General features: G+C 37.9%; 1 protein-coding gene across 3 annotated transcripts; it reads right to left on the bottom strand.

The window, feature by feature from the left end:
- Positions 1-877: 877 nt before the first annotated feature.
- LOC124297588 (aminopeptidase N-like) lies at positions 878-8,214 on the bottom strand. Of its 3 annotated transcripts, none has more exons than XM_046748777.1 (12): positions 8,152-8,195; positions 7,848-7,901; positions 6,488-6,980; positions 5,899-6,057; positions 5,532-5,828; positions 5,075-5,415; positions 4,538-4,619; positions 3,196-4,056; positions 2,949-3,116; positions 2,708-2,854; positions 2,541-2,619; positions 878-2,265 (listed from the first exon to the last, which is right to left on the bottom strand). In XM_046748777.1, exons 3-12 carry the CDS (start codon positions 6,976-6,978, stop codon positions 1,972-1,974), a joined length of 2,919 nt encoding a protein of 972 aa, XP_046604733.1. In that variant the 5' UTR covers positions 6,979-6,980; positions 7,848-7,901; positions 8,152-8,195; the 3' UTR covers positions 878-1,971. The 3 variants fall into 3 exon arrangements, with proteins under 3 accessions (XP_046604733.1, XP_046604731.1, XP_046604732.1); XM_046748775.1 differs by having other exon boundaries at positions 7,848-7,983; positions 8,152-8,189; XM_046748776.1 differs by lacking the exon at positions 7,848-7,901 and having other exon boundaries at positions 8,152-8,214.
- Positions 8,215-26,880: the final 18,666 nt, after the last annotated feature.

The following is a 26,880-nucleotide window of genomic DNA, read 5'->3' on the forward strand; positions in this document are numbered from 1 at the left end:
CTCTTTATAGGCATGTCTGGCTTCAGAGGCAGGAAACTGCGTTATTGAGGAATTGATCAATAGGTGCACGTATCTTTCCAATTATAAACACATTTCCATAAAGTACCAGAGCAGTGGAATCATTTTTAGCTACCCTTTGATCATGTATTTGTGAACGGTCTGGTTTTTTTCATAAGGTGATGCTTTAATACCCGACCTAATCACTTCCTATTATATATGTGTGTACTCACTGCATCAAGTAAATATTGTCACATCTTTGTCGGATATTTTCCAGTGTCAGAGATGATGTGTTCTCAATACGTTATTATGTTATTATATTTTAATCTTTTAATTCACGCTGGGACTCTCAGCGTCCCACCTTTTTTTTGCAGCTTTTTATTTATTAAACTACTATTTTGGTAACAACTGCCCAGTTTTTTGATTTCACATGGTTCCAGAAATATTTTTTAATCTAAAAAATTTTTTTAATTTATTTATTTACTTATTGCAAAAATAGCATCTCTAAAAAAATGGTATAAAATCGTATTTCCCCACGGAAAAAAAACATTTCCTCCTAATTTACCATGAAAATCTGAATGCCAATTTTCGCGCAAACTTAATAGACAACAAAAAAATTTTCTTCTTGTTCTTATTTGTCCGCCATATTAGATCCACCGTATTGAATTTTTGAAATTCTGGTTTAAACTCCTAGTCAGTGACCTTAAAAACCATGTGTTACGGGGTGGATGGTAGTTATCACGAGGAGCGGCTATCGATGACCGCATCCACGCGCAGCTGTGATGTTATTACATCATGTTTCGAGTTCGTAACCCGTCGACTACACGCACGTACGAAGGATCACAGGAAATGAGAGGAAGTTGCATTGAGGAGTTTAATGTTTTAGTGTGTAATTTATTTATTGTCAAAGATATGGAGAGTACAGTGAGATGATGTGGACGAGGAAAAAAGGAAGAGAGGTGAATTTAGATGTTGGCCGAATCGAAGATGACTTGAGAATGTGTACATAGAAGGAAGGATAGAAGGGACTGGGTAGTCGCAGTTTAGGAGTAGAGGGAGCATACTGTTAACTCGGCAAAGATAAGGAGAGGATGCAGAGTGTATAACGACTACAAGACTGCGAGAAAAGAATGTGAGGTCTAGAGGACGTAACACACGTAACATAAAGTTTTTATGATGATGAAACAACTTATTGAATTTACATCCGCCATATTGGGTCCACCATTTTGAATTTTTAAATTTAAAGTTCAGATTCGTGATCAGCGACCGTAAAAGCCCATCAATGCAACATTTCAAGTGAATCACATGTAAGGAAAGATGTATGCATAAAAGGATTTGTACTTGATGCACCTAAAAAACTGATGCAACTGGTAGCATAATTATTTGGAACCACATAACAAATTTCATATGCTTATGTCTACACGCGAATAGAGCTTGAAAATTTCTATGAATAAATACATCAATGCCGGATGCAAAAATCTGCTCTCTTTGCAAATCGATTCATTGTATTACGAAACGACAGATTTCCAATCGATGTAGGGATCAGGTCAGAAGAACTAAGTGATAAGTCTAATATAATTGCGAAAATCCATTCTACAATGGACGTTTCATAACTTCCTGCTCTCAGGAAGCTCAGGGTGGAGCGGTCAAAAAAATGAATATAGTTTACGGCTTCTGTGTAGTTAAAAAGCAATTAGAAATGGGGTCAACATATAATATTGCATTTATTGCACCTCCAACAGCATTCAATGTGGTATTCTAATTGTAAATACCTGCTTTGCACCTGCTCGTGGTCATGGAAGAATGCAGTAAGACGAGTCTGTGCTTTGCGGTATACCATGCACAATGTGAAATTTTACGAACACGCATTTGTACATCCGAAGGATATGTGTGTTTATGCATATCTCGTAACATGATTGACTAGGATGGATGTAGTTTACTATATTGAATGAGTTATCCAGTCGGATCAGTGTTTCACGTAATCACGTAGTTACTCATCGCCATAGCCACAAAACTTGAGATAAGAAATAAACTTGATGTAAGAATTGGTGCACCGCTTTCAAGGGTTGTCGTTTCTACGTCTGGAGGCAGTGTGGTAACCACAGGGGCAGCAGTGCTATCAGAAATGAAGCCCTGTTCAGACAACCATTCCTCGATGAGTGGTTCATAGTTCGAAATCCATTCCAGATTTACATTAGCAGTTTGAAGTGTACGCTGGATGACTGCAGAGCTCGCACCTAATGCTTCAGAGCTGGTAACTTCTTGTAACTAAAATTGTCCAAGATGTAAATACAATGGGAATCTATACGCATATCGATAGTGAATTAATCGGTAACTGCTGCCATAATTGAAGTACAGAGAGCTCGGTAAACGCCTGCGAATTATGTTCATGCATTTATTCGAAATAGTATTCTACTTGCTTTTCCCAATTTCGATGAATAGACATGCAGACTCCGAAGTGGCGTTCAAGTAAAATGGATTGTTTACCAAGATCAAAAGTTTTCATTTGACAGCATGGGTGATAAATTTATGACTTGACGTACCTTTTCAAGCTGTTGCTGGTTGGTGATACGACCCGCAATACTAATGAGCATGTTATTCACATCACCCATTCCTCCGTAGCTACAAGAAAGACATTTATTAAATGATTGGTTTAGAAATCGCTTCTAATGCTAATTGGTAGTTGATAAAAACTTTTTAAATTACTAACAATTCAGCGATGTCTGCGGTGTAGTTTTCGATGAAGTTCAGAAGTATGTCAACGTTATTTTGGCCACTGTTCAGAATGGCTGAGAAGACCGTGTATGTATCTTGTGATCGGATACCTGAATTCGGTGTAATGGATAGCCGCAAGTATCTATAAAACGCAGAAAACAACCAATTGGCTAATGTGAAAGAAAATGTTTGAAGAATACTTTCATACTAGCGGATCGTGCGGGTTTTGATTGTACTTCTCAATTATTTCCGGATTTTCAGTGCATGCCAATCCTCGCAGGAGCAAGTTCTCTTCGGTGGCGAGGCTAGCTGTCAGGAACCGATTCCACATTATATCCCAAGTTGTCTCAGGGACGGTTTTGACACCCCAACAATACACAACTGATCTCAAGTCTGGGTCAACCCTACAATGATTAAACTGGCATTAAAGACCCCATTTTTGACCAACATTTGAACCATTTCGCACCTCAAGTTTATACTTACGGATTCAACTGCGGATTAGTGATCCACAAGTCGAAGAGAGATTCAGCCGCGGAACGAGCGCCCGGGTAATCAATCTGACAAGCCAAATTGAGAACTTGCTCTCGATGGATCCTAGTAGGATGATCGTCTGCGGTATTGGGAACCCAGCCCAAGGTTTCTGTGACGTTTGAAATCAAGCTATGCAAAAATCCCTGCCAGGAAACGTAGTTTTCACTGCTCACAAGGATCGTATTAAGGTATCTGATATCGGTGATGGCAGCGCGCCACACAATGAAGTCAAGGTCATTGGTGATGTAACTGAGCAGGTCTAAAGCGATTGAGTAGTCGATGTATCCAGCGCGCGCCAAGTTAAGTGAATCATCGACCAATATGGCTCTATTTATGGCATTGATCTGATCGTAGTCCGTGCTCTTCAGATAGTCGATGAGCATCCGCCAGTTTTGAGTATCGTAGTTGGTCCTGTAAAACCCTATCCCTTGACAATTTGCTATTACCCAGGTATCGTTCGCGAATCCGTTCATCATAATAGCTTTATCTTGGGCGCGAAGCCAGTCGGGTTGTATAAAGGCACTGTTACATCGCGTAGGGTTGGTTCCCAGAGCAACCGTGATAGGGATCCACCACCTTTGAGCTTCTGGGTCAGCTGTCGGTGAGTTGCGATTCATGAAGAATCGTTCTTGGCTAAACGCCACTACCGTAGTTGAATAGTTTCTCAAAACGGTGACTAGGGGAAAACCGGCTTGTTCTGTCCATGATTCCATGATTGTTGCGATCGGCATATGGTTTTGTAGCGCGCTATTACTGTCAGCCACGATTTGCATTTGTTCCCAAAGTTCACTCGGTTCAAAAATTCCAAAAGCTCTGTAAGGGAGAATTAGCCATTTTCACTATCAATTATGGTGTCACACGGAAAAACACATCTGCTTGATAAGATAATTATGTTATTAGCCTAGTAACTAGTTTTTCCGAGATCTTACAATGCACTCGCTACAAGACACATCAGAACACGGTATACCTTCGCGATCTTGAATAATAGCTAATTTAGTTATATTTTTTCAATAATATTTGTGTAGGTCTCTTTCCATTACTCATTAGCCTCGCCACCAATATGGTTTTCATTAAGCAACAAGATTTCTTGTTCCGCTCAGAAGAAAATTTTAGCAATAAAAATATTGATGTGAGCCTAACACCGTTGTTTTTAGTGCACTGTACAATCAGATGAGTATAGCGGTGAGGCCAAGTTAACCAATCCAACAACTTCGTCAAACATACCTAAGTTCAACATCAGCTAGATTTCTAGTCTCGTTGATCTGAAATGTTAGTTAACAACTAACTAACTTACGTTTGGTTGAGGTAATTTCGCAGCGCAAGTTCAAAGAGGTCTTCCCTCATCACGCGGTTGAGCATACGTATCACGCAAGCACCTACACGTTAAAATTCAGTGTTTGAGAAATCAACGGATAAATAAGTAACATGCATTTCAGGATACATTTAAAAACCATACTGCACGGATAAAGATATAGCTGCGAAAATAATATTATTGTCATGTAAAATATTCTTATATGCAAAATTCATTTATAAGTTCATTCAGTACTTTATAAAACCGGATTTACTCTTTACGATACCACTTGAATGGTTTGATGAAAACCACGCCATATTACCAATTTGTGAGAAATAATTTTATGATTGAATTATTCATTTACCTAGTTATATTTTACAGCGTTTCAGACTCGACATAAAATATTTTAAAAAATGCAACGTATCTCGATTTCCGTATCCTCTTCACTTAGAACTCAATGTTTCAAGTCGAGAATTTCGACGCAGACAGCAAGTAGAACATGTAAAATCACTGCTGTGAAGATGAACGGATAATACTTACTTTTGGCATAAGCGATATTGTCGAAGCTACTCCAGATCGAATCAGGACTACCTACAGGGTTGGTCATCGGACGTGTTGTTTCCAAAGAATCAGTAATCAAGGCTGGTAGCTGTTGATCAGTGATTGCTCTTTCAGCATAACGCCATATCCAAGTAGTTAGTGACGGTACTCGGTATTCCAAGAAACTAGCAAAACCTTCGTTGAACCAGAGATGATCCCACCATTTTGGAGAAACCAGGTTTCCGAACCAGATGTGAGCAAATTCGTGACTGATGATGGAACTGATGGTCTCGCGAGCCGTTGTGCTAGATTCGCCATCTTGCCAAAGAAGCAACCTCTCTCTGGAAAATTATTCGCCAAAATTAGAGGCTACATCAGCTAGATTTCGTCTCTTGACGTTCGAAAAAGGTTCGCATTGGTTATTAGTTAGCAATCTGCACCTTTGAACTGAGCATACCTGTAGGTGATCAATCCCCAGTTCTCCATTGCACCCGCAGAAAAGTCTGGAATGGCCACTTGGTCAATTTTAGGCCAGGGATCTTCACCCAGTATATTCAAACACACCTGGTAACATGCTTGCGAAGTTTCGAGGGCCCAAGACCCGGTATCAACTGCCTCTGACCGTGACCAGATGGCGAAAAATCCGTCCTCGCTACTCAGCTTCTCGAAATCCGAAATGACAAAGGCTAAGAGATAGGTCGACATCACTGACGTTGTCTCGAATTGCGTCCAAACACGACCTCCAATTGTTGCGCTAAGACGCGAACCACAACGTTTAGCATGAGATGCATCAATGTGCAAAATATAAGGGTGTTGCGACTTACTCGGCATCGCTAGTAGATATATTGGGCATGTTCGAAAGGGCAGTTTGGTTTGTGAAATGCGCGAGGCGAACACTGAAGGTTGCTTTCAAACCAGGTTCATCAAAACAGGGAAAAGCACGACGAGCCGACGTAGCCTGGAATTGCGTTGCCACAAGCCATCTGAAATGAAAGTTAGTAAAGAGTCGTAGATAAGAGAAGTTGAACGAGATTAATTTAAGTAGCTTTTGTGGCGTCCAAATAAATACTTCACTCATCTGCACCTGAACATCAGTTATTATATTGAAATCAAAATACAATTAGCATCACGGAATATCGGAATTCACTGGAACGTAAATGTGTGTCTTTTTTGACCTAATTTTTTCTAGATCATAGTGTGAGATAGAGTTATCTTTATAACTTGCACACGATACACCATGGGCTTATTGACATTAACCCTAATGTTACCAAATATTCAATAAATGTAACTCAGTATGTGAACCTGTACAAACATTTTTCTGGAGGTGCTTTTTGGCTATTATATTGCCGTGATGCATAAATTGTATCTGCACTGTGCACACAATTTTCTCGTGAGAGCTATTGAACTATTGACCTGGTTTCGTTTCCGATTTGGTAGGAACTGCGGTAGAGTCCACGCATATCTGTTAACAATTCCCCGCCGAAACTGAAGTAAAGACGATAATTTCCGAGTGGAAGATTTTCTGTAAAACTGAGAATCCAAAATTCTCTATTCTCATCATAAGTCTGAGTAGCGATGGCAACAAAAGTCTCGTTAGCAACGTTGTACAACGTAGTCGCAGACTGGTTGATGTTCAGGTTTGCGCTGTGTACAATAATCACATTTGTTAAAGCAACCACTGAGATGCTGATGTTAAGTTGGCCTGTGAAAGTGAACTCCTGGTCAGGTGTGAAGAGCGGTACTAGTTCAAGATCATAGTGGTTTGGGATAACCGTGGACGGCAGTCTGTAGATTAAGATCGAGGTGTCTACCGGGAAGTTCTCGTCGAACTTCAAAGGGGTCGACCACGTCAGAGTCACCACAACTGCGACCACAGTCGCGATCAAAAAGCCAGAATTCTGCATGGCTGAAAGATGAAGACGTGTTATTTAAATGTCAAATATATATGAATATTTTAATAAGGCAAAATGCGACGAACACGGCAGGAAACTGCTGTAATTCGTGTTTTGACTTGACCTTTTGAGTCGCACCTTATTTTGCTAAGTCAACTTTTATCATAAGATGATATTCAATGGTTTTTCGGGTCACTGATTACGAAGCGGTAATTAAATAACAAGAATTCAAGATGCCAGATCCAATATAGCTGACGAAAGTTTCATATCTAATCGAATCTGGTGAAAAAACCTTAGACAATGGTTTTTGGGGCTGCTGATCTGAGGTCGAATTTAAAAAATTCAGTATGGTGGATCTCGTATGGCGGCCATCAATTTCAAATTTGATCGAACCCGGTCAGAAAATTCTACGCAGGAGTTACGGTCGTTGATTGGATTCGCGGTACTGAAATTTCAAACTTTGATTTTAGATTCGTTATCAGCAAACTCAAGAACCTTGGCCAGAGTTTTTTCTCCGGATTGGATTGAATTTGTAATTTTTGTCCACCATATTGGACCCATCGTCTTGAATTTTCAAAATCTGACTTCCGATTCGTAATTAGTGACCCCAAAAACTTCTGACTTATGTAAAACATATATTTATATAGTGAGTATTTACACAGAGAGACTTTATCGGAAATGAATTATTTCTTCAATATTCACGATTTTTCTAAATCAGTTTGTTTCTAACAATAATATCTTACATTATACCGCAACAATTACTCTCGATTATTGAAAAGCTATTAACATATTGTCAGAAATGGCAAAAAATCGCAAAGAAATATGTTGAAAAGTTTTCAAAATACAAAAATGGATATAAAATAGATGGTAAAAATACATACCACTATGACTCAAGGGGTTAAGAGCTCAAAGTAAATTTTCATGGACTAATATGCCTAGAAAGATACGTAGATGGTATTGATACGATTCTAAATCCTTCGATAGTAAAACCAATATGTTACAGCGCTAGTATGCATACTGAAATATAACAGTCATCACTCTTATCCACTTTCTAATATAACACCATACTCTGGAGAAAAACCTCCATTATATAGGTTTCACTTCCACTTAAACTGTTTCTATACTCGATGTACAAAATAGTTTCAGGTACATTACTCTACGCACTAAGTATTTCGAATCATTTACCTGACTGAAGAAGATGGTTATGTCCATGCGTGGTAAAAAGACACCTCGACCACCATCAGAAACGTGTAGCTTCACGATATTTAAGGCAGATTCTAATCAGGTGATCTTCTACTCATCCACGATAAGATGATGATTTATCTCTCTGGAAATCCTTTCATAGACAACGAATGTAATTGATGACCGACCCATACAAAACTGATAGAACACATTTATTTGCGAATACGGATCGATGAATGACATAGTATTTTGATGTGCTAAGTGGATGCAAAACCGAAACTTCAAATAAGCTTTACAACAAGAAAAATTACGATTGGATGACTCTTTCAGACAACTGATATCTAATTGTTAGATAGAAGAATAAGTTTTAAACCAGTGTGTTCTGCTACGTTTGTTATACCGTAGCTACATGAATTGCTTTATTTGTACTTACTTGCTATTGTTGACTTTTTAAAATCTTAGGGGAATTAAAAGGTTTCAATTAGTAAAATGCAATATAAAAAATTTGCTCAAAAAATTTGAACAAAATTTGACGGCTTCTTAAAGTTGGAACAACAGTACAAAAATCGCGGTCCAAATCCAGGCGATCGAAGCTTACACCCTGGTCAATTTGACATGGAATGCCCCATATTCTTAAAACAATTTACTATGCAAGTGTAACCAAGAAAATTTTAAAACATGCGTATACCGCGTATAAAATATGGGTAGAACATGCATCAAACTATTTAAAAAAAGGAAAAGGTGAACAAATTCAATTTGATAGTCCTCATTATTTCACTAACATTTATTACCTGGCATTAGCTGAATCATAAATCCAATATTTATGTCCTTCGGGCATTGACAATAATAACGAGATATTCCAAATTATCATATAATGTCAGGTCGACACTCCGTGAAAGACTTTTCAGTTTTTCTGTTGACATATCGAGATCTAACTTTCACTCTGATTAAGTATTCAATGTTGATTGTGTCCCATCACTATCCATCACTATTCATCACCATCTCTATTTGAAGTAGCCTAGGATTATTGATACGAAACAGTGAAAAACAATAAACAAATTCACATATATGTATAGTCTTTATTATTGTCTACATTTATTGAGAAGAGAACTGCATAATCCGTTAGTTAATGATCCGGAGACGGACAGGTGGTCAAGATAAACAATTCCTTTTGACAACATGTCCAGTCGAGATCCGTTAGACTTTGTCAAAATAATTCAAAAAAGACGCGAGTCGTTTTTTACTAGTTCTTATCAATATTCCCAGGCTGTTTCATATTTAACGATGGTGTCGCAAAGAACATTAAATACTACAAACTTCAGAAAGATTCATTGAAAGTGAGATCTCGACATGTCAACAGATAAACTAACAAGTCTCTCATTGGCAATAAGATTGACCCGATACCACAGGATATTTCGGAATGCTTCGTTACCGATGTGAATATCCCAATGGCAGTTCAACTATTGGGTATTATTCGCATGCGGCAGGTATTATTTATTATTTAGCCAAGTCTAGGTAATTAATTCCAATATAATAATTAAGATCAACTAGAATTTGTTTACTGGACCTTTTTGCCCTTCCAATTAGCTTGGCTTCTGATGTAGCAATATTTCAAATGCGGCTTACGCGTGTTTCGAAATTTGCTCGGTTAGACGTATACAGTGGCTTGCTCTAAGTAGCCGGGGTTGAAATTCCAAATTTGAAAAGTTCCGAAAACACCGAATTCCGAATTTTTCTCAAATTAAAGAAACCAAACTTTGATGAAACATCAAAGTATCGGATGGTCTGAAACCCAACGATCAAAGTTGTGGAAGTGAAAACTTCCGAAAGGGCATAACTTCAGCAAGTCAAAGTTCCAAAAGTGCGAAAATGTGAAGATTAAAAAATTTGAAACATCGAAATTTCGAATAATCGAAGGTTTTCAGTTCTGTGAATTTCTGGCGTGATGAAATTTCGCCACTTTCATCTTTCTTTGTTCTGGATTTTCGATATTTTTATTTTCCGAATCCTCATAATTCTGATTTTTGGTTTTTCTGATTTTTCACACCCAATTGTTGATTAAACTACGCTGTGTGAGTATATTTTAACTTTCGGAATTTCACTCTATCCAAACTTTAGTTTTCGGAATTTTGTTCTATGGGAACTGTACGTTTCGGAAGTATGTTGTATCGTAACTTGAATTTTCAGAATCTTGCATTTCGGAAGTTTGAGCCGTCAGATTTCCGACCATTCGAAACTTTTGTTGCTTTGTAAAAGTTTGATTTCTTTATTTTAAGTGTCGTCACCAAATAATTCGGAATTAAGCGTTTTCGGGACTTTTCAAATTTGGGACTTAAGCCTCGCTCCATTTTAAGTGAATATAACTAACGAGAAAACAAAATTTTAAAAGTATAACCAAAAAGTAGTTATGTCTAAAGCATCTTCCGAATTGGGAGGAGAGCCCGTTTTTCATTAATTTAGCAGTGTTTCAACGTTATGAAATGGTGTACTGGCTTTTCAAAATTAATACGCAACCTACTTGATTTTTTTTTTGTAGACAGATGGCAAAACAGAAATGACATTACGCCGAAAGTCCACGTGTTGATAAAGGAGAGAAAATTCGGTTATTTCAATTTTTCACATTGTTGCACCAATCAGATCAAAACACCGATTTTTTTCAGTCATTTTCAGGTGCTGCAAGTAACGTTGCTAAAAAATTTGGATGGGTGTCATTTGTAAGCAAGTCATGCAAATTAGCCTTTAAAAACTTGGAAAAGGATTCAAAATTCGAATTTTGTACCAAAAGAAGTTGCGTATCATGTATTTTCACGTTTGTTACCATCTATTGGAAAATGTTCTGAAGACATCATAGCCTGGTTGCCGGCACAATTTTATAATCACATAAACTAAGTTTTTAATTTTAATGGCGGCAAATTGTAATTCTTGGGTTTCAAATTACTCATGTCACATACATCAATGAAACGTAATCAATAATATAGCTGTTCTACCATCCACATGCAAAAAAACGTGGTCAACGGTCAGCTGTCAGCCTGATTGCATTAGTTTTATTTTGTTCCACCAGATGAGGCATTGCAAAGTGAGAATCCTTGTAGCCATTGGCTCTTTCAACTGTGGCGTTAAAAAACGGGGGGTGCGTGTTAAACTATGTTGATACAAATCACGTACAATATGATTAACCATTTTTCATTTAACTAGACGTGTTTTAATGTTGGGGACAAAAGGAAATGGTTTTACTGACTTCCGCGTCGATTGAAGAGCAGCTGGAAGTTGGCTATACTTGTTAGAGACGTGTTGAGGCTTTCAAAGCAACCTGCTGAGATTTGCATGTGATTGGGACAAGTTACACATCCTTCCTCTAAAACATTATGGGTTCACTCGAGACCCATAGGCCCCAATATTGGCTGTGGCGTCGTTAGGAATTAGTTACGCTGCTTAGGAAAGCTCTGCTACGTGGTGCTGTGCGTACCTACCTAGTGGAGCCTCCGATCTAAAGAGCGAATTCAAAGGCCGAGGGGTGAGGACATTTTTCAATATGTACTTATGAAGAAGTCAACAATCGTAAGTTATTAATCGTTAGCATCCAATAACGTTGCTGATAAATTCTGAAAATAATATTTTATATAAATATATGTATAATATATATCATCTAGAGTCATTTAGTAGTTTATTAGAGTCAAAACATCAAGTGGAGTTTCCTAACCTCTATAATCTAAGAAGTTCTGACAACGTGCAATGGGTTAAAAATTTACACCCCGGAACTCTAATGATTTTATTTTTTAGTCTACCGTATTATTATATCAAGCACATGTTATAAAATATGCATATTTTCTCGTTTTACAGACCTGAGGATGGCTGGCTATGCTTCGACCGAAACGTCCCAATAGTTTCATTGCTTTGGCAATTGACCGTCACACCCAAGACTTTTTATCCTTTCTATGTACTTATACTAGTCATTTTTTATATTAGCGGCTTGCAAATAATTTCGAGCAACTTCCTCTGTTTTCGAGTTGGGAAACATCTATAACACAGAAGTTAATAAAGCGAAAAAGTCCCTGAAAATACATATCGAAATATAATTTGCTCACTTTACTGTGGATTCCCGCAATTTGATAAATATTTTTTCTTCAAAACCGGCGCTTCTATGTACAAATATTCTTCATCTCAGATGATATCCTTCGTATCCCGTCTCGGTAATTTATTGTCGGTCATGGCACACCTGAGCATTGTTTATAATTGATTGATAAATAATTGCAGCATCACACATGATGTATGTTTGTATTTCAATTTGCCCAGAGGTTCTTGTCATAATTTTTGCGAAGACACAAATTCTATCTTATCATTGTGTACAATGATAATATTAAGCTAGCTGATATTTCGTAAGTCAAGATAACTACATAATCTTCAATCGATATTGCAAAGAGATTGAGAAGTAGACCTGCAGACATTGATAATTATCGAATTAGTTCTCATAATGACTGTTGTCTGAAGATCTACAGTCTATATGAAAATATTTTTATTTTCATTCGTCTTAATGCAACTTGAAGGATTATTGAAACTGCGTATCGCGTCCATAATTCACGGTGGACAACTTATAGAGCACTTTAATTACCTTTGAGATTTGGGAAATAAAATGACATATTTCCTGTCTGACCCAGTTCATGATTTTCGGCTCCCGTAACCAAATTCGCCTTAATTTGACATTGAAGTAAATAAGCAGATGACGGAATGGTAGTGAAAAGCTTTGGTGTGGCAGTTGTTCTGTGAAACAATAATGTGATTCTCCATAGTTTTGGAAAATATGTTGTGGCCCCGATGCTACTAAAAACTTGAATTTACTGACGCAAAAGTTCTGGAATTATTAATCTCATACCGGCTTTGAGAAATGAGTGATTGTCTAATCATGCTTCACCGTGAGTCTCAAGTCAATTTGAGGTGTCTGGTGATCCATCATCGATCGTATAAAGATGGCAAAATGTACCTGCCAATAAAACTCTAATCTAAGTAGAATCAGGTTTACGAAATAAAATCGCAAATCAAAGGAAGGTCCCTACAAAATTTCTATACCGTAGAACCAGGTCGATAGTAGATCCAAATTTTGTTTTGTTTTCTACCTTTAGGAACCAGAAGAAAGTTCACAAAATAATTATTTAGTGCTAAGGCTAACAACAGTCGCACAAAGAACAAAACTCACGGAGCCATTTTTCAATACGTTCATTCTTGATTGAATGATATAATACTTATTGTGTAACGAGTGTGCACATCTGACACACGATATTTTTTCCAACGCCTGTTCGGAAACTTCATTTTTTGAAACCTCTGAAGCGGTCGTAAAGGTCGTACTATGTGTTTAGAGTCGTAACCTCTAAACAATGTGGTAATACGACGTTGGCACATGCGCGCAAGCAAGATGCTATATCCTACACACTAGGGTTTTTTTCGGCACATTTATACTCTGGAATAACTACTTTTTACGCACTGTAATTATAAGTGTAAGTTGTCTGACCCAAGTTCTGCGCAATGTCAGGCGCACATTCACCTTTTCTCGAAAAAATTTTTTATCAAAAGTGTTGAGAAAAACAGCTAGTAACATACGTGCGGATATACGATATCTGACTCGTGTTATTACAGCGCTCGTCTTGGCTTATGGTGCGTTCACGCTAGTATTCGTGTAATTCCTGTACTAACCTTCGACTCGTGGCACCAACTTCACATTCGTATTCATGTAATGAAGATTTTTAATCCTATTTCTGATATCAGTATGACACAATTAGCAATCAGGGTTTGCTTGGGTTATAACCGAAAAGGTCCCTCATTTGTTGCAACCAAACGTTAAGGTCATGCGGTATTCCTACCCTTACTGACCGAGCAAACTCACTCTTTCTTTCTATATTGAATAAAAAGACGAACGGAAAAGATATAAATTTCGACGGTACATCGCTCTTTTGTAACGGAATTCAGGAACGTGTTACTCGCATCCGGAAAATCGTCAAAGAGATGTGTGGTATTTTGGCACGTGTTACATTTCCATATTTCTCGCATTTTGGAGGGAAAAAGTGCGTAGCTAAAATACTTTGCGCAATTTTCAAAAGAATGAGGGGTAAAATGAGCCATCCTGAGACTGTTTTTATGCAATATTGAGGTTGCCAGACCAGAACTAGCAATTATAATAATTTCGTAAATACATAAAAGGTACTCTCACGATCAGCCGAGCCAATTGCCGAGCATTCCTTGGTTGGGAGTAACTTGCTTATAAGTAACCTCCCTGAACTTCGCTCCACAGGAGCGACGTATCTTCAAAATTTGAACCCTTTCCGTTTGTTTGTCTATTTAATATGGGAAGAAAAAGGGTGAGTTTGGTCAGTTGGTGAAGGTAGGAGTACTACATGACTTTAAGCTAAAGAAATATCACGGCAAAAATGTATTTGATACAATGAGCATATTGGACAAGTAAGTGCTCTCGTTCCAAAGTCTTGAGACAGCCGGCTGTACAATGATATGAGTTGGCTCAGTAACCGCAAAGACAGGGGCAAATAATGAAACAGTTGAAAACGAATATTGAGCGGTACAGATGAACGGCATTAACTCTGCAGGGTGGTATAAGGGGTGAGAAAGCACTTCGCTACTCCCCCTCCCCCCTCCGCCCCTCTTTTTGAAAAGAGTCGTCCCTTTGTGCACATTAAATAGTCATAAGTATAATGTAACATTATACCGAATGGCCAAGACGGCCGTTGGAATATTCTCGTCCCTCGAAGAGATTGAGCTGTGAGTTTAGAGTGACGAAATCTCTCCAACTCTGTATGGTATTCACCTTCCTTTTCACATGCAATCTAGTACCATACACATGAACAAACTAAAAATCCATTTTGAAGTTGGCGTGAATGGTTTAACGTAAATCGAAAGTCAAAGATTTATATTAGCAGTTTTCGAACACCGATTGGGACGTTTTTAAGAAAAGTTTAAGAACTGATATGCCAAAAACGAGTTATTCAAAGAAACATAAAAAACATTTCATATAGGGTTTCGGCAGTGCGCGATGGTGGTAAAAATATAAAAAATGTCATAATCAATCGTTTATTGAGTTGGTTCGGAACAGCCCGTGTCAACTGTTATCTTTTTTAAAATTCCGAAAATTCCCCGAGTTATACGGAATGTTTTACTGAAAAATGTAACAACATTATATAAATAGCAGCACTGCGACCGGTCACAAATAATTTCTCCCCTAGTTATTGGAGTGTAAAGGGCCTTGAACACCGTTTCAAAAAAATTTCCGACAAAAGAACTGCCATGCTTTCCTAGGAAAATAAAATTGCGCTGCCGTTTTCACTAGTTAATGAAGAATAACACATTTCTAACTTAACAAATCGGGATTAGTCATTGAAAAGCAGTAAGAAATTATTGATTTTGCTCTATTAAAATAGGTCACCAATTTTTATCTACGAATTTACGACCTGTACACGAGTATAGATATCAGGTTCTTACACGTCTATGTCTACCCTGGTGAAAATGATCTCTATGACAAAGTAGGAAAAAGGGCAAGCCGTAACAATTCTTTAAGAATTGTAGTTTTTACTAATCGTTTCATCCAAAACTAATGCTCTGGGACAATTTCACCCTGGTGAAAATATTTGTATGACTTTCTTTGAAAGTTTCTATGCAAAATTGTGGGTCTAGGCTGGTTCATAGTTTATTATAATATTCAAGATTATAATCTACGAAAAACTACGAATTGTCAACAGATCCAAGTTCATAAACTATGAATAGGCCCAAATCCTACAATTTTGCATAGAATTTTTTAAAGAAATTAATAGAATTATTTTCATTAAGGTACAATTGCGTACATCCTGCTAAGGATGAAGTCAGCCTCGTATTTTTTATCAACGCTTACTTTGTTCTCGCGCTTTAGCGTACATATAATCAGGATTAATTGTTTGCGTAATGGCTGTATTATCTTACCGTTATCGACAGGTAAGAAGAGCGGAATGCATTCAGATATAACTGATCACCGACCAAAGATCGATTGGAAAAACGAAATGGTCTGTTACGGTGTCAAGGCTCAAGATGAGCGCTTATCAGTCATAAATAAATTACCGATCTTGTAAAAATGCTGTTTAGATAACACATATCACTGCGTGCATATTACATATTTACATAATGCGTGTCTAATGGCATAAGGTCGTCTTTAGATAATCTTTTGTCATTTGAAAAGTTGAAAGGTTGTATAATTTTTTCCGCAAAGTTAAAGGTATTCACATGAGGAATATTGAGATACGATCTTTCGTTTCCAACTTTAGAAAAGTGATCTGAACTTCCATGTTTTCAGTACTTATTTCAAATGAAAAAGTTTCAACTGCACACGTAATACGTATTTTTAAAAACTATTGTGAGATATTTATGAGATTTTTGACAAAGATTGACGAATATGTCTGTACATAAAATGTTTTATTCTTAGTCAAACTGCAAATTATATACTACCTACGTAATGATGGCGGCAAGATTTTGACAACAATCGTCTGTATAAATTTTTGACTCACCTGTAATAAACTAATACATAAAAATTCTTTCCTCAAAGCGGAAAGTATATATATTTTGGGAACAGAATAGTTTTGAGACAATTGAATTGGACTAGCATTGTCCTTCTTACCCTTACAACAGAGCATAAATCATGCCTGTTATTAAGATTGTTAGGTGACGAGATATTTCAGTGATACGAAGCTATCGCCATTTGATCATGTCAAGAGATCTTGTGCAACAATGTAAGAACTTTATCAGTATTCAAACAGGTTGAAAGTATCGAAATAGCGGATGAAACAGTTAAGTTAGTGAACGTTCGTTTCGACCAACACGCTGAAAATGTGGATTTCAATATCTTCATATCTTCTCGGCTGTTTCATACCACGAACCGTTGTGGTTTTTTTTCGACCGCCAAAATATTCAAAAGTAGCTAAATTTATTAGGCTATTCGTGATTGTAAATAGATTCATCGAAATATTTATACATATAGAAACAATTATGTTGTTGTTTTGACTGATACATAAATTTAAATCAAGAAAAGTATTTCCAATTACTTGAATTATATTTTCACTGACTTAGACCAACAAAACAGGTGAGACCTACAAGATATAGATTTGTCTAGACTAATCGTACGAAAGTTGAGTTGTTTAGGCTAAGAAAGTTAATTTGTTTCGTCCAATCATCGGAATTTTCTGACGATAGACACATTTGCTATTCAGTTCATTCAACCATAAGTATTCAGCAAAGTATAAGTGAACGAAAAAAAATAAAAGTCACTTCGTTTGGGCAAACTCATTTTGTTTACTGAATGACGTGTAGGAGTTGATTCAAAAAGGTTGAATTTGATTCCGAAGATTACTATATTCTTCAACGACATTAAAATATTTCATTGATGCAAAGGCACGCACTCAATCGCAGGTACATCTGTCTTCAACCGGAATGTTCGGGTTAGTGCAACTAAACATTGTTTGGAACCGTCAAATTTTCAATGAAATTAGCTGAAAGTTGAAATAATTCGTTTAGCTTAAATCGATTTGGGTGATTCTACGATTTTTTTTACTCCCTGTGTCACACTATACGCGTATCTAATACATGCCATCCGCAGCGTAGATTAAGGTACCGCTGAACTGTTTTTTCATTTATATATTCCATGACGCCACAAGCGGGGAAATTTCCTCGTTGAAGTGTGCGATAACGGGGGTACGAATCTAGGTAGGAAAATTTTTAAATCGTACCTTGAATAAAAGTGTACGTCCCTAATTCAGTAATTGCTCATCTAGGCTGCTGATAATGATTATTATAAATAATGATGAATAAATAAAATTACGTCATATCAAACATAAAAGACTGGAATGTTCGACTTGTCGAACGTTTACTATTTCTACGATTTCAGAATGTATTTCACTCTCGACAGAATGTCAGGGACGTATGATAACACCATGCAATTCGGGAAAACCTATTCCATCGGTTAGCTTTCCGTAAATATGGCACGCTTTAACGAGAATTTTTTCCGGTGACTGGAACCCTTTCATGATTTACGTCAATTTTCTGGTACAACACGATACTAAGTGATTTTATTTGACTATTCCGTTAGATCCGACCAATCAAATCACTTATTGTTAGTGTCGAGTCATTAAGTTTAATTTAAACGTCCAGAAGCACTGTAGTGATTAAGACGTCACGTAATATAATATAACAACCCAGTTCAAAGGCGCCTTAAGCGCCTGTCTACTGGCCACCGCACATACTAGTAACCACATATTCATGCGTTTTAGCGCGCACTGGCAAACGGTAATCACCCAGTGAAAGGATAATTAGTTTAATTTCTTTGGCACGGAGCGTTAATAAGACAACGGCACTTCCCATCTGCAATGAACGCTAAGATAAAAATTCATCCATTCAAAAATTCTGCGCGAAGCATCCGTCGAAAAATGGCATCTTCAGTATGGCGATGCTTAGAGTGATATGGCGATGGAAATGGGTAATCAGCTGATCGTTTTAATTGGATTCTATAAAAACATCGAAGCACAGAGAACATTGTGGATACTGTTGGACCTTCTTCATATGACATTCAGTGAATGCAGTGTGAAACATGCTATGAACATCCATTTTTACTATTAAATATGACTTAGGTAATGTAGTATATTTACTGTCACCAGGTAACGTAACGTCTGTTGTGCTTAAGGGTTACTGGCTATACATTCTCAACGAAAAATGAGTTTCGTCGACAATATTGAATACTTTATAATAAGGTGAGAAATGGAAAAAAATCAACCACAATAAAGATTATGAGAAAATTAAATTTGAATGATAATAATGCTCAAAAATTATGAACAAATTGTTTAAAAAAAGCATTGCCTGACAAATTTTGAGGGATTTTTTTTTTTGTCACATGAAATGAATTCGTTAATTCTTCTGGATACACATCAAATTTTAATAAATTTTTCCAATATTTTGAAATTTTCGTATACGAAACTTTTCGTTCAATATTCGGGAAACTTTTTAATTGTAATGTACAACTTTTTTACGGACACGTGTCCAAAATTCGGTATTTTTCCTCTATTTTCAAAAAATTCGAAATTTCGAAAACAGAAATTTCAAAATAATGAGAAAATTCTTTGAAAATTCATGTCTATTCACATGAAACAATTTTGTTAAATTCTTGCATACCGGCAGAGATTTGAATAAAATTGATGAAAGATTTTACTAATTTCGAACGATATGTCGAATACGCTCGGTGAAAGAGGAATTCTTGAACCAACAAAATGGATTTTGTTGAAGCTCATTCTCTTCAATCTAGTATCCCTTATTTGTTTTAAGTACGATGACTTCTATTCAACAATTTTGATTTAGTCAGTTTGTTAAAATGATTTAGTCAAGCGAGTTCCTTGATTCGACGAAAGCCTTTCTCGTCGCGTTCGAGTGAACTTTTTTATGTGTTTCCGGAATTGGGTCTACTAAATATCATTTCATTTGAAGTTTATGTATTATTCCTTCGGGCCGCATGTTCAATGACAGAAACAATTAGTACTTCAAATAAAATGAGTACATGAATCTAGACTACAAAAAGTTTACATCGATTGAATGCAACTTAGTTGATCCAATCGGAGCTTGTTTGGCGTAACTGGTTGAATTAGTAGCACTAATTTGCTTACGAGGTAAAAGAAACACTACATGCTTTGAAACAAGTAGAGAATATACTCATCGTAAACATCAGTATACTAGTACTGTAAGCGGCCACTAGGCAGTGAACTTTCTCGCTACGGAAGCAGCTTTAGAGATTGTTATAAAACGGGGTAGTCTGCCAGGAAGTTAGATACAGATAACATATGATAAGTTTGCCATCAGACCGGTTATAAACGTACAGAGTATAATATCAACATTCGAATCATCGAAATTGATATCGACCACATATAAACAAATCTACTGACGGATGATCAATTTTTACTTCTTCGTATAAATCAATAAGTTTTCGCGTTTAACCCGATTACAATCAAGTAAATCCCACAAAATTTCGAGTCAACAGAATTACAAATGATATCATTCGATGAATGCGTTTTGTGCGCTTGAATAACTCTAATGTTCAGTTAACACAAGTTTCATTACCTGCTTCAACCATTGAACTTTTGAATTTTCTTGGTACAAACTTTACATTGTTGAAAAGAAACCCAGCCGTGTTATCTTGAATAAATTAATATTCAGCATAATCATTCAAAGACTCGATTCAATTCTATATTACGTTGTCACAAGTATTTCGTTCGACATAACTATTTTGTTGAATTAAGTAAGTATTGCGTTTGTCACATTTGACTATGACATGTATGGGAATCAAACAAATATCACTTGATTTAAATAATCCTTTCCTTCCGTGAAATTGTAGCTTTGTGTCTTTCCTAACATTGGGTATTTACCCATTCAATGCTGATGTCACGTTGTTTATTTTGTTTATAGCCTGACATTCCCAAACACAAAGTATTACAAGCATCGAGAAAAAGTTGCGATCGTCGCTTAGTGCACGTTGCGGGTCGTTTAGATGAAATCTTTATCGCCAACGTCGGTCGCCCCGCGAATATGGGGGATCCTCATCGTCGCAGCTGATGGGACATCAGGCGACGCCAAGGACTTTACTGCTTTGTGAGGAGAAAATCCTCCACCTCGGGGGCGTGAATCTACGTTGTCATACTCTCGATGATCCTGCAGCAGCCAAGAAAAACTGGTAAACAGTATGGACGCTGAAAGATTTGTAGAAAACCTTGCGAGCTGAGGTTGACGGAAGAGATTGCGAGCTACGATGGCTGGACGAAGAGAGACGAGCCTTCCCTCCGGGGATCACTTCTTGTCCTCGTCGGACTGTCAACCTAGTGTGAAGACAAGAAATGGCAAAAGCACAAAGAGGCTGTCTGTGTTTATACGTGCAAGAATACTCGGGCGTAAAAGAGGCGCATCCATGCCAGGTGTATTACTTACATAGACTTCGCGGGGAGATGGAAATATTCCTACGCATACGGCAGAGGCGAGGGTAAAAGTACTGGGGAGATTTTTACTCCGAGGCTGCTGTCAGAATCTAGCTCCTAAAACAATGGTGCGAATGCCATGCACCCCGAATTCGTATGCGAAATACAAATAAGTAGAAAAACAAAAAACTCAACAACGGTGAATTGGCATACAAATGTATACGAGGGATGAAACAATACCGGTGAAATAATAATTCTTTGTTTACTAAGGTTTTAATTAAAAACGTCTCATTTTTATCTCTCCTGCGCCGAATGCGCTTTAATACACGGAGGGAAAGGATTATTTGAGTCAAGCGATATTCGTTTGATTCAACTAAATATTATAGTCAAATGCGGCGAACACTATACTTGCTTAATACAACAAAACACTTTTGTCGGACGAAATACTTGTGACAACTTAATATAGAATTGAATCAAGCCTTTGAATGATCATGCTGCCTATCAGTTTATTCAAGATAATACGGCGAGAGATCTTTGCAACAATGTGAATTTTTTAGTTAGCAAATGTCTGATTGAAATGACTAAAACCTTGATTGAACGTACCTCAATCGTTTTGTTTTAAAATTATGAAATTATATCAAAACAAATTAAACTTGTTCTGATTCATTTTTGTTGAGTCAAGAGTTCAATGGTAGAAATATGTAATAAAATTTAATGGAAAAAAAAACTTCTACATTGACTGAACATTAGAGTTATTTTGAAGCACACAAAACGTATTCATCGCATGATGTCATTTATGTTGTTGACTCAAAATTATGTGAGATTCGCTCGATTGTAACCGGGTAAGACTAGAAAGCTTATTGCGGTATATGTCGAAGTATAACTATGTTTTATATTAATTTATATCGAACATGTGTCAAAAGTATTTTCTTTTTGTGTTATTAATATCAAATTTGATGACTCGAAACTTGGTATTATACTGTCTTAGTTTGTAATAGGTTTGATGTCAAATTTATATAACGTTATTCGTATCTGAGTTTCGGTTCACCCACTACCCGGTTTTATAACTATCTTTGAAGCTATTTCCGCAGCGAGAGAACTCACCGCCTAGTGGCCGCTCATAATACTAGTACATTGATGTATACGATGAATATATTCTCTACTTATATCAAAGCATGCGGTGTTTCTTTCATCTCGTAAACAAATTAGTGCAACTGATTCAGCCAGTTACACCAGACAATCTCCGGTGAGATCAACGAAGTATGTCGTACAATCAATGTAAATTTTTGGTGGCTAGAGTTTCGTATTTATTTCATTCGAAACACCTAATCGTTTGTGTCAACGAACCTGTGACTTGGAGGAATAAGACATAAACTTTAAATGAAACGATATTCAGTTGACTCAATTTTGGAAACACATCAAAAGGTTCAGATGAATCAATACTTCACTCGATCGCTACAAGAAAGATTTTTGTTGAACCAAGAAATTTGTTTGACTAAATAACTTTGACAAACTAATTCAATCAGAGTAGTTTAATTGAAGATACCGTATTTGGAACCAATGAGGGATACTAGATTGCCGTGAATGGGTTTCAAAATCTATTTCGTTGGTTCAAGAATTCTTTTCCTTCGGTGTATGTGCTTGAAAATATGGGCGTGCCGAACACAAAGTTGTTGTAATGAAATAGAGGTTGCTCAGAAGTCAGGTTATACAGTACTTGACTGCAGAAACTGGGTTGTACTCCGTCTGTAGTAGTATTGCGTGGACTGAAGTGAGTGAAGCCGTTTATTTGCAAAGATCATAATCAAGTTAGGGTGCTCGAAGCAGCACGCAAATAAAATCCTTGGCAGCGGAGCCTCCGCAGGACCAGCAGCAGGCCGCGTCTCTTGGAGAGGACCAAAGCTTTCAAACAGCCACATAATATAATTACTGAGGTTCTGCCGTCGAGGCTTCGAGAAGCAGTGGCAAGTAGTCAATGCGGGAAGCCTGCTGCATCCCCTTTCGCTGGGCTTCCGCTGATTTCTCTCTGCCGAAGCATTAATAAATGCGTTTCTCTCTCTCTCTCTCTCTCTCTCTCTCTTTCTCTCTCTCTCTCTCGCTTTCTCTCTCTCTCTCTCTCTGCTGGCAGGTTGGTTGGACGGACGTGTCAAAATGTGCTCTATGCCTTGTAGTATATATAAATTGCACGAATTACTGTAAAAAAGTTTTGGAGTGTACCATCGGATGGGTATCAGTTGTGCGTTTCGGCTATCGTGATCTCTCCACACTAACAGTGCAGTATCAGTGAAATGCAGTGTTGAACTTTCTTGTCTCGAATCTTTGTGATGCGTATCTTGACGGACCGTTACTTTATCGTAGGTTATCGATACTGTTATTGTTGGTTTGCATCTGTGTATGAAATTCTTAGAAGACCGCGATTGCGTTGAGACTGCATTATTCCTGGAAAAAATTTGGTTTCACTACCGTATTTTACATCCTATAAAGAGTGCTTGATGCCATCTAAAATCGTATGATTTGGAAATTTTAAACTGATTTTACTGTAGCTCTTGTCATTTGGAACTGTGCTGTCACTCGTAGTTTGTATTTGACCTACCTCTGTTTATAAATTCTGAAATCTGACGTGTATATCCCTGCTGGATTTTCAATTCTACGTGCGTGAGCTGGTATGTGGTGAGCGCCGTGCTAAGTTTGACGTATATATTCCTGTTGGCATCTAAATTCTATCTATGCGCGTGTTTAGCTGTGTGGTGGGTGAGTGTGTGTTGGACTTTAAGTGGACACTGACCACGTGTCTATCCGGCGTGTATCTTGTTAAATACTCTGGCTACTCATCTTTTTAAACTGTCCCTGCTAATACCGTGATCTGCAGCCTTGATTGACGAACTTCCCACTACGCAGCCTTCGTCATTGCCCATTTTCTGCAAGGGCTGCAAAAAGGAAATCAAGACCCCCAGTGTCTGCTTTGCTTGCTTTGGTCGCTATCATCCAAAGTGTACGGCCTTTACAAAAGCTACTGTAAATGGAAATCTTCTTAAGTGCAAAACATGTACAACAGTGACACTTGCGACTTCGATGGGTTTCGCTGTATTACCGGACAAATCCTCAGTCGAGGATACTACCTCGACTTGTGCCATGAAGCCTAACGCCCACACTGAAAGAAATTTTATTGCAATATTTGCTTTTCCCCATACACAAAAGTACAATAAAATATAGCATTTTAGGGACAATCGCGGTACAGTCGTGAAAAGTATTGTGTAACAATATTGAGTAACGAAATGCTCATATAGTAATTCTTGCTTGTCAAGATAATATTAATATAATATAGAAATAGTATATTGTCCTATTATTCTAGGAATGTTTATGATTGTACCTCGTTTGTCCCTAAAATGCTATGCGGAAAACCAAATATTGCAATAAAATTTCTTTCAGTGTACTTCGCAATAATGCGACCTTGATGCTATCTTAGCAGCAGTTACTGCCAAATCTGCCAAAATTGACGGTCTATTGGCACCTTCTGCCACGGTTGAGGACATTGATACCCAACTTGTTACACTGTCTAACACCACAACCACTCTTGTATCAGAACTCTGCAGAAACGTGCAAGATCTCACGGCTCAAGTAGATGCTTTGGAAGCAACTCGTCGGGATCAGGATGCAGAGGTTGCGCGCCTTACGTCACTTAACGCAGATTTTATTGATCGGCTGTCAAAGCTTGAACAAAATTCTCTGAATAGTGACCTCATGATCTCAGGTGTCCCGAAGCTTGGTGATGAAGATCTGCCATCCGTGTTTCGGTCGACGGCTACTCTTCTTGCGACTCCAGTCACTTCCGCTGATGTCATTGAAATCGTACGCATTAAGAGCACCAAGAACTTGGATAAGCCGCAGACGATCTTTGGCTTGAATCGATTGACTGTTGGGATCGCATTTTGGCTGCCTAGCGCGCCAGAAGTCATGTCTATGCGGATGAGCTGAGCTTGAATGGGAATTATCCGCATTCTGCGGTTTTTATAAAGGAACGTCTTTTTCCGTCCCTGGCAAAACTTCTGCCTACAACTAAGGAACGTGCTCGGGCGTTGGATTATCGCTATATCTGAACCAGAAATGATGCAGTCAACGTCAAGCGTGATACCTCGTCGGATGAAATCATCATTACTCGTTCTGAGGCCGACCTCTATGTACTCACGAGAACTTTATGGACCAACCTGTGAAGCCCCGGGTATGTTCAACCTGCCGGCGCCCTGTTATCCAACAGTTTGAGATTGCTCATTTAAATGGGAACTCGTTACTTGCCCATGCAGACCAAATTCGGTCATTCTGTGTTGGCGAATCATATTAAATAATCTCTGTCTCCAAAACCTGGCTGCATGTGAATATTCTAAATCAAGTTATTGAAATAAAAAATTATGGTTTTCTGCGTGATGATAATTCTAATAATGTTGGAAGTGGGGTTGGGGTTTACATCCATAAATCTTTGGGGTGCAAAGTCCTTGTCTCTTCTCCCTTGGGACTCAAACTGCAATTTAAGTTCAGATAATTTCGAGGCTAAGTATCTTCGAGAATTCATCCACAGTCATTCACTGTTTCTAGTACCTCATGGAAATACGCATCACACTTATCATTATGATTTTTGGCTGGATGTGGCCATCATTGACTCAGCTGATAACTCACATTCATGTACCAAATCTGACATCCCGTTTATAGCAGGCCACCACTTGATTGAATTTAGTTATGAGCTACTTGTTCCAAAACCTGTTACCAATGTCAAGATATATCGTGATTTCAGAAACTGTGACGTCCTAGCCTTTGGAGATGCCTTAAAATTAAACATTCTCAGTTCTGTGCCACAAATAGCTAACTGCCCGAATGCTCTTGCATGTGTACTTTGTAATTCTATACTGCAAGCCCTAGACACACATGCACCTAGAGTCACACGGGAGATTAAAAATCCCTTCTGCTGGCTGGTTTACTCCCGCCATTAAACACCTTATTTCAGTAAGAAACGGACTCTATACATTGCTAGGCGATAATAATCTAGTATTATCTTTAGTCAGTACCGAGCTCTTCAGAATGCTATCAGGTTAGAAGTCAAGACTGCCAAAAACACATACTTTAAGGGTCGTCTGTCTAATCTCACTGATATGTCAAGTGTCTGGTCCGAGCTTAAGCGACTAGGTCTCGAAAATACTGCGTCTGCGTCGCTTCTCCACCATTTCACTGCTCACCTACTCAATATTTATTACACCTCAGTGACAAGTGTACGCCCATCCTGCTCTCGAAGGGATTTGCAGTAAATCGTGCTACAAGAACCGACTATTCCATCTCGGTTTGTGTTTTCATGTGTCCAGAATGATCAAGTCCATGCGTTGTTATTATCCTATGTTGCGAAGTCACGTGGTCAGAGCCCTGATGGCATTCGGCTTTGCTATGTTAAAAGCCAACTTCCATTACTTGTTCCTCATATAGCTCGTCTCTTTAACGCCTCGCTACGGGTCGGTGTCTTTCCGGACGTTTGGAAGAGAGTCTATGTAATCCCTTTCCTCAGAAGAAATCAAATCCTCAGACTTCTGTCACTGACACTAGGCCTGTAACTAACCTCTCTCACGTTTCCAAGGTCCCTGAAAGTATTGTGGCAAATCAGCTGACTTTGTACTTGGAGAGCAATTTGCTATCCTAGATCTTCTGCAAGCTGGTTTTAAGAAAGATCACAGCACCCAGTACAGTAGAGTACAGTAATATTATCGTCACGTTGATAAGGAAAAGCGTC

The sequence above is a fragment of the Neodiprion virginianus genome, chromosome 2 (assembly GCF_021901495.1).
Source record: "Neodiprion virginianus isolate iyNeoVirg1 chromosome 2, iyNeoVirg1.1, whole genome shotgun sequence".
NCBI lineage: Eukaryota > Metazoa > Arthropoda > Insecta > Hymenoptera > Diprionidae > Neodiprion > Neodiprion virginianus.

Excerpts from the sequence above, each read along its gene's own strand:
- LOC124297588 (XM_046748776.1), bottom strand. The coding sequence starts at position 6,978 with ATGCAGAATTCTGGCTTTTTGATCGCGACTGTGGTCGCAGTTGTGGTG. Across the intron at positions 5,829-5,898 it reads ATATCTACTAGCGATGCCGA|CGCAACAATTGGAGGTCGTG; the intron begins GTAAGTCGCAAC and ends TTCGCGTCTTAG. Across the intron at positions 2,266-2,540 it reads ACCAGCAACAGCTTGAAAAG|TTACAAGAAGTTACCAGCTC; the intron begins GTACGTCAAGTC and ends GGACAATTTTAG.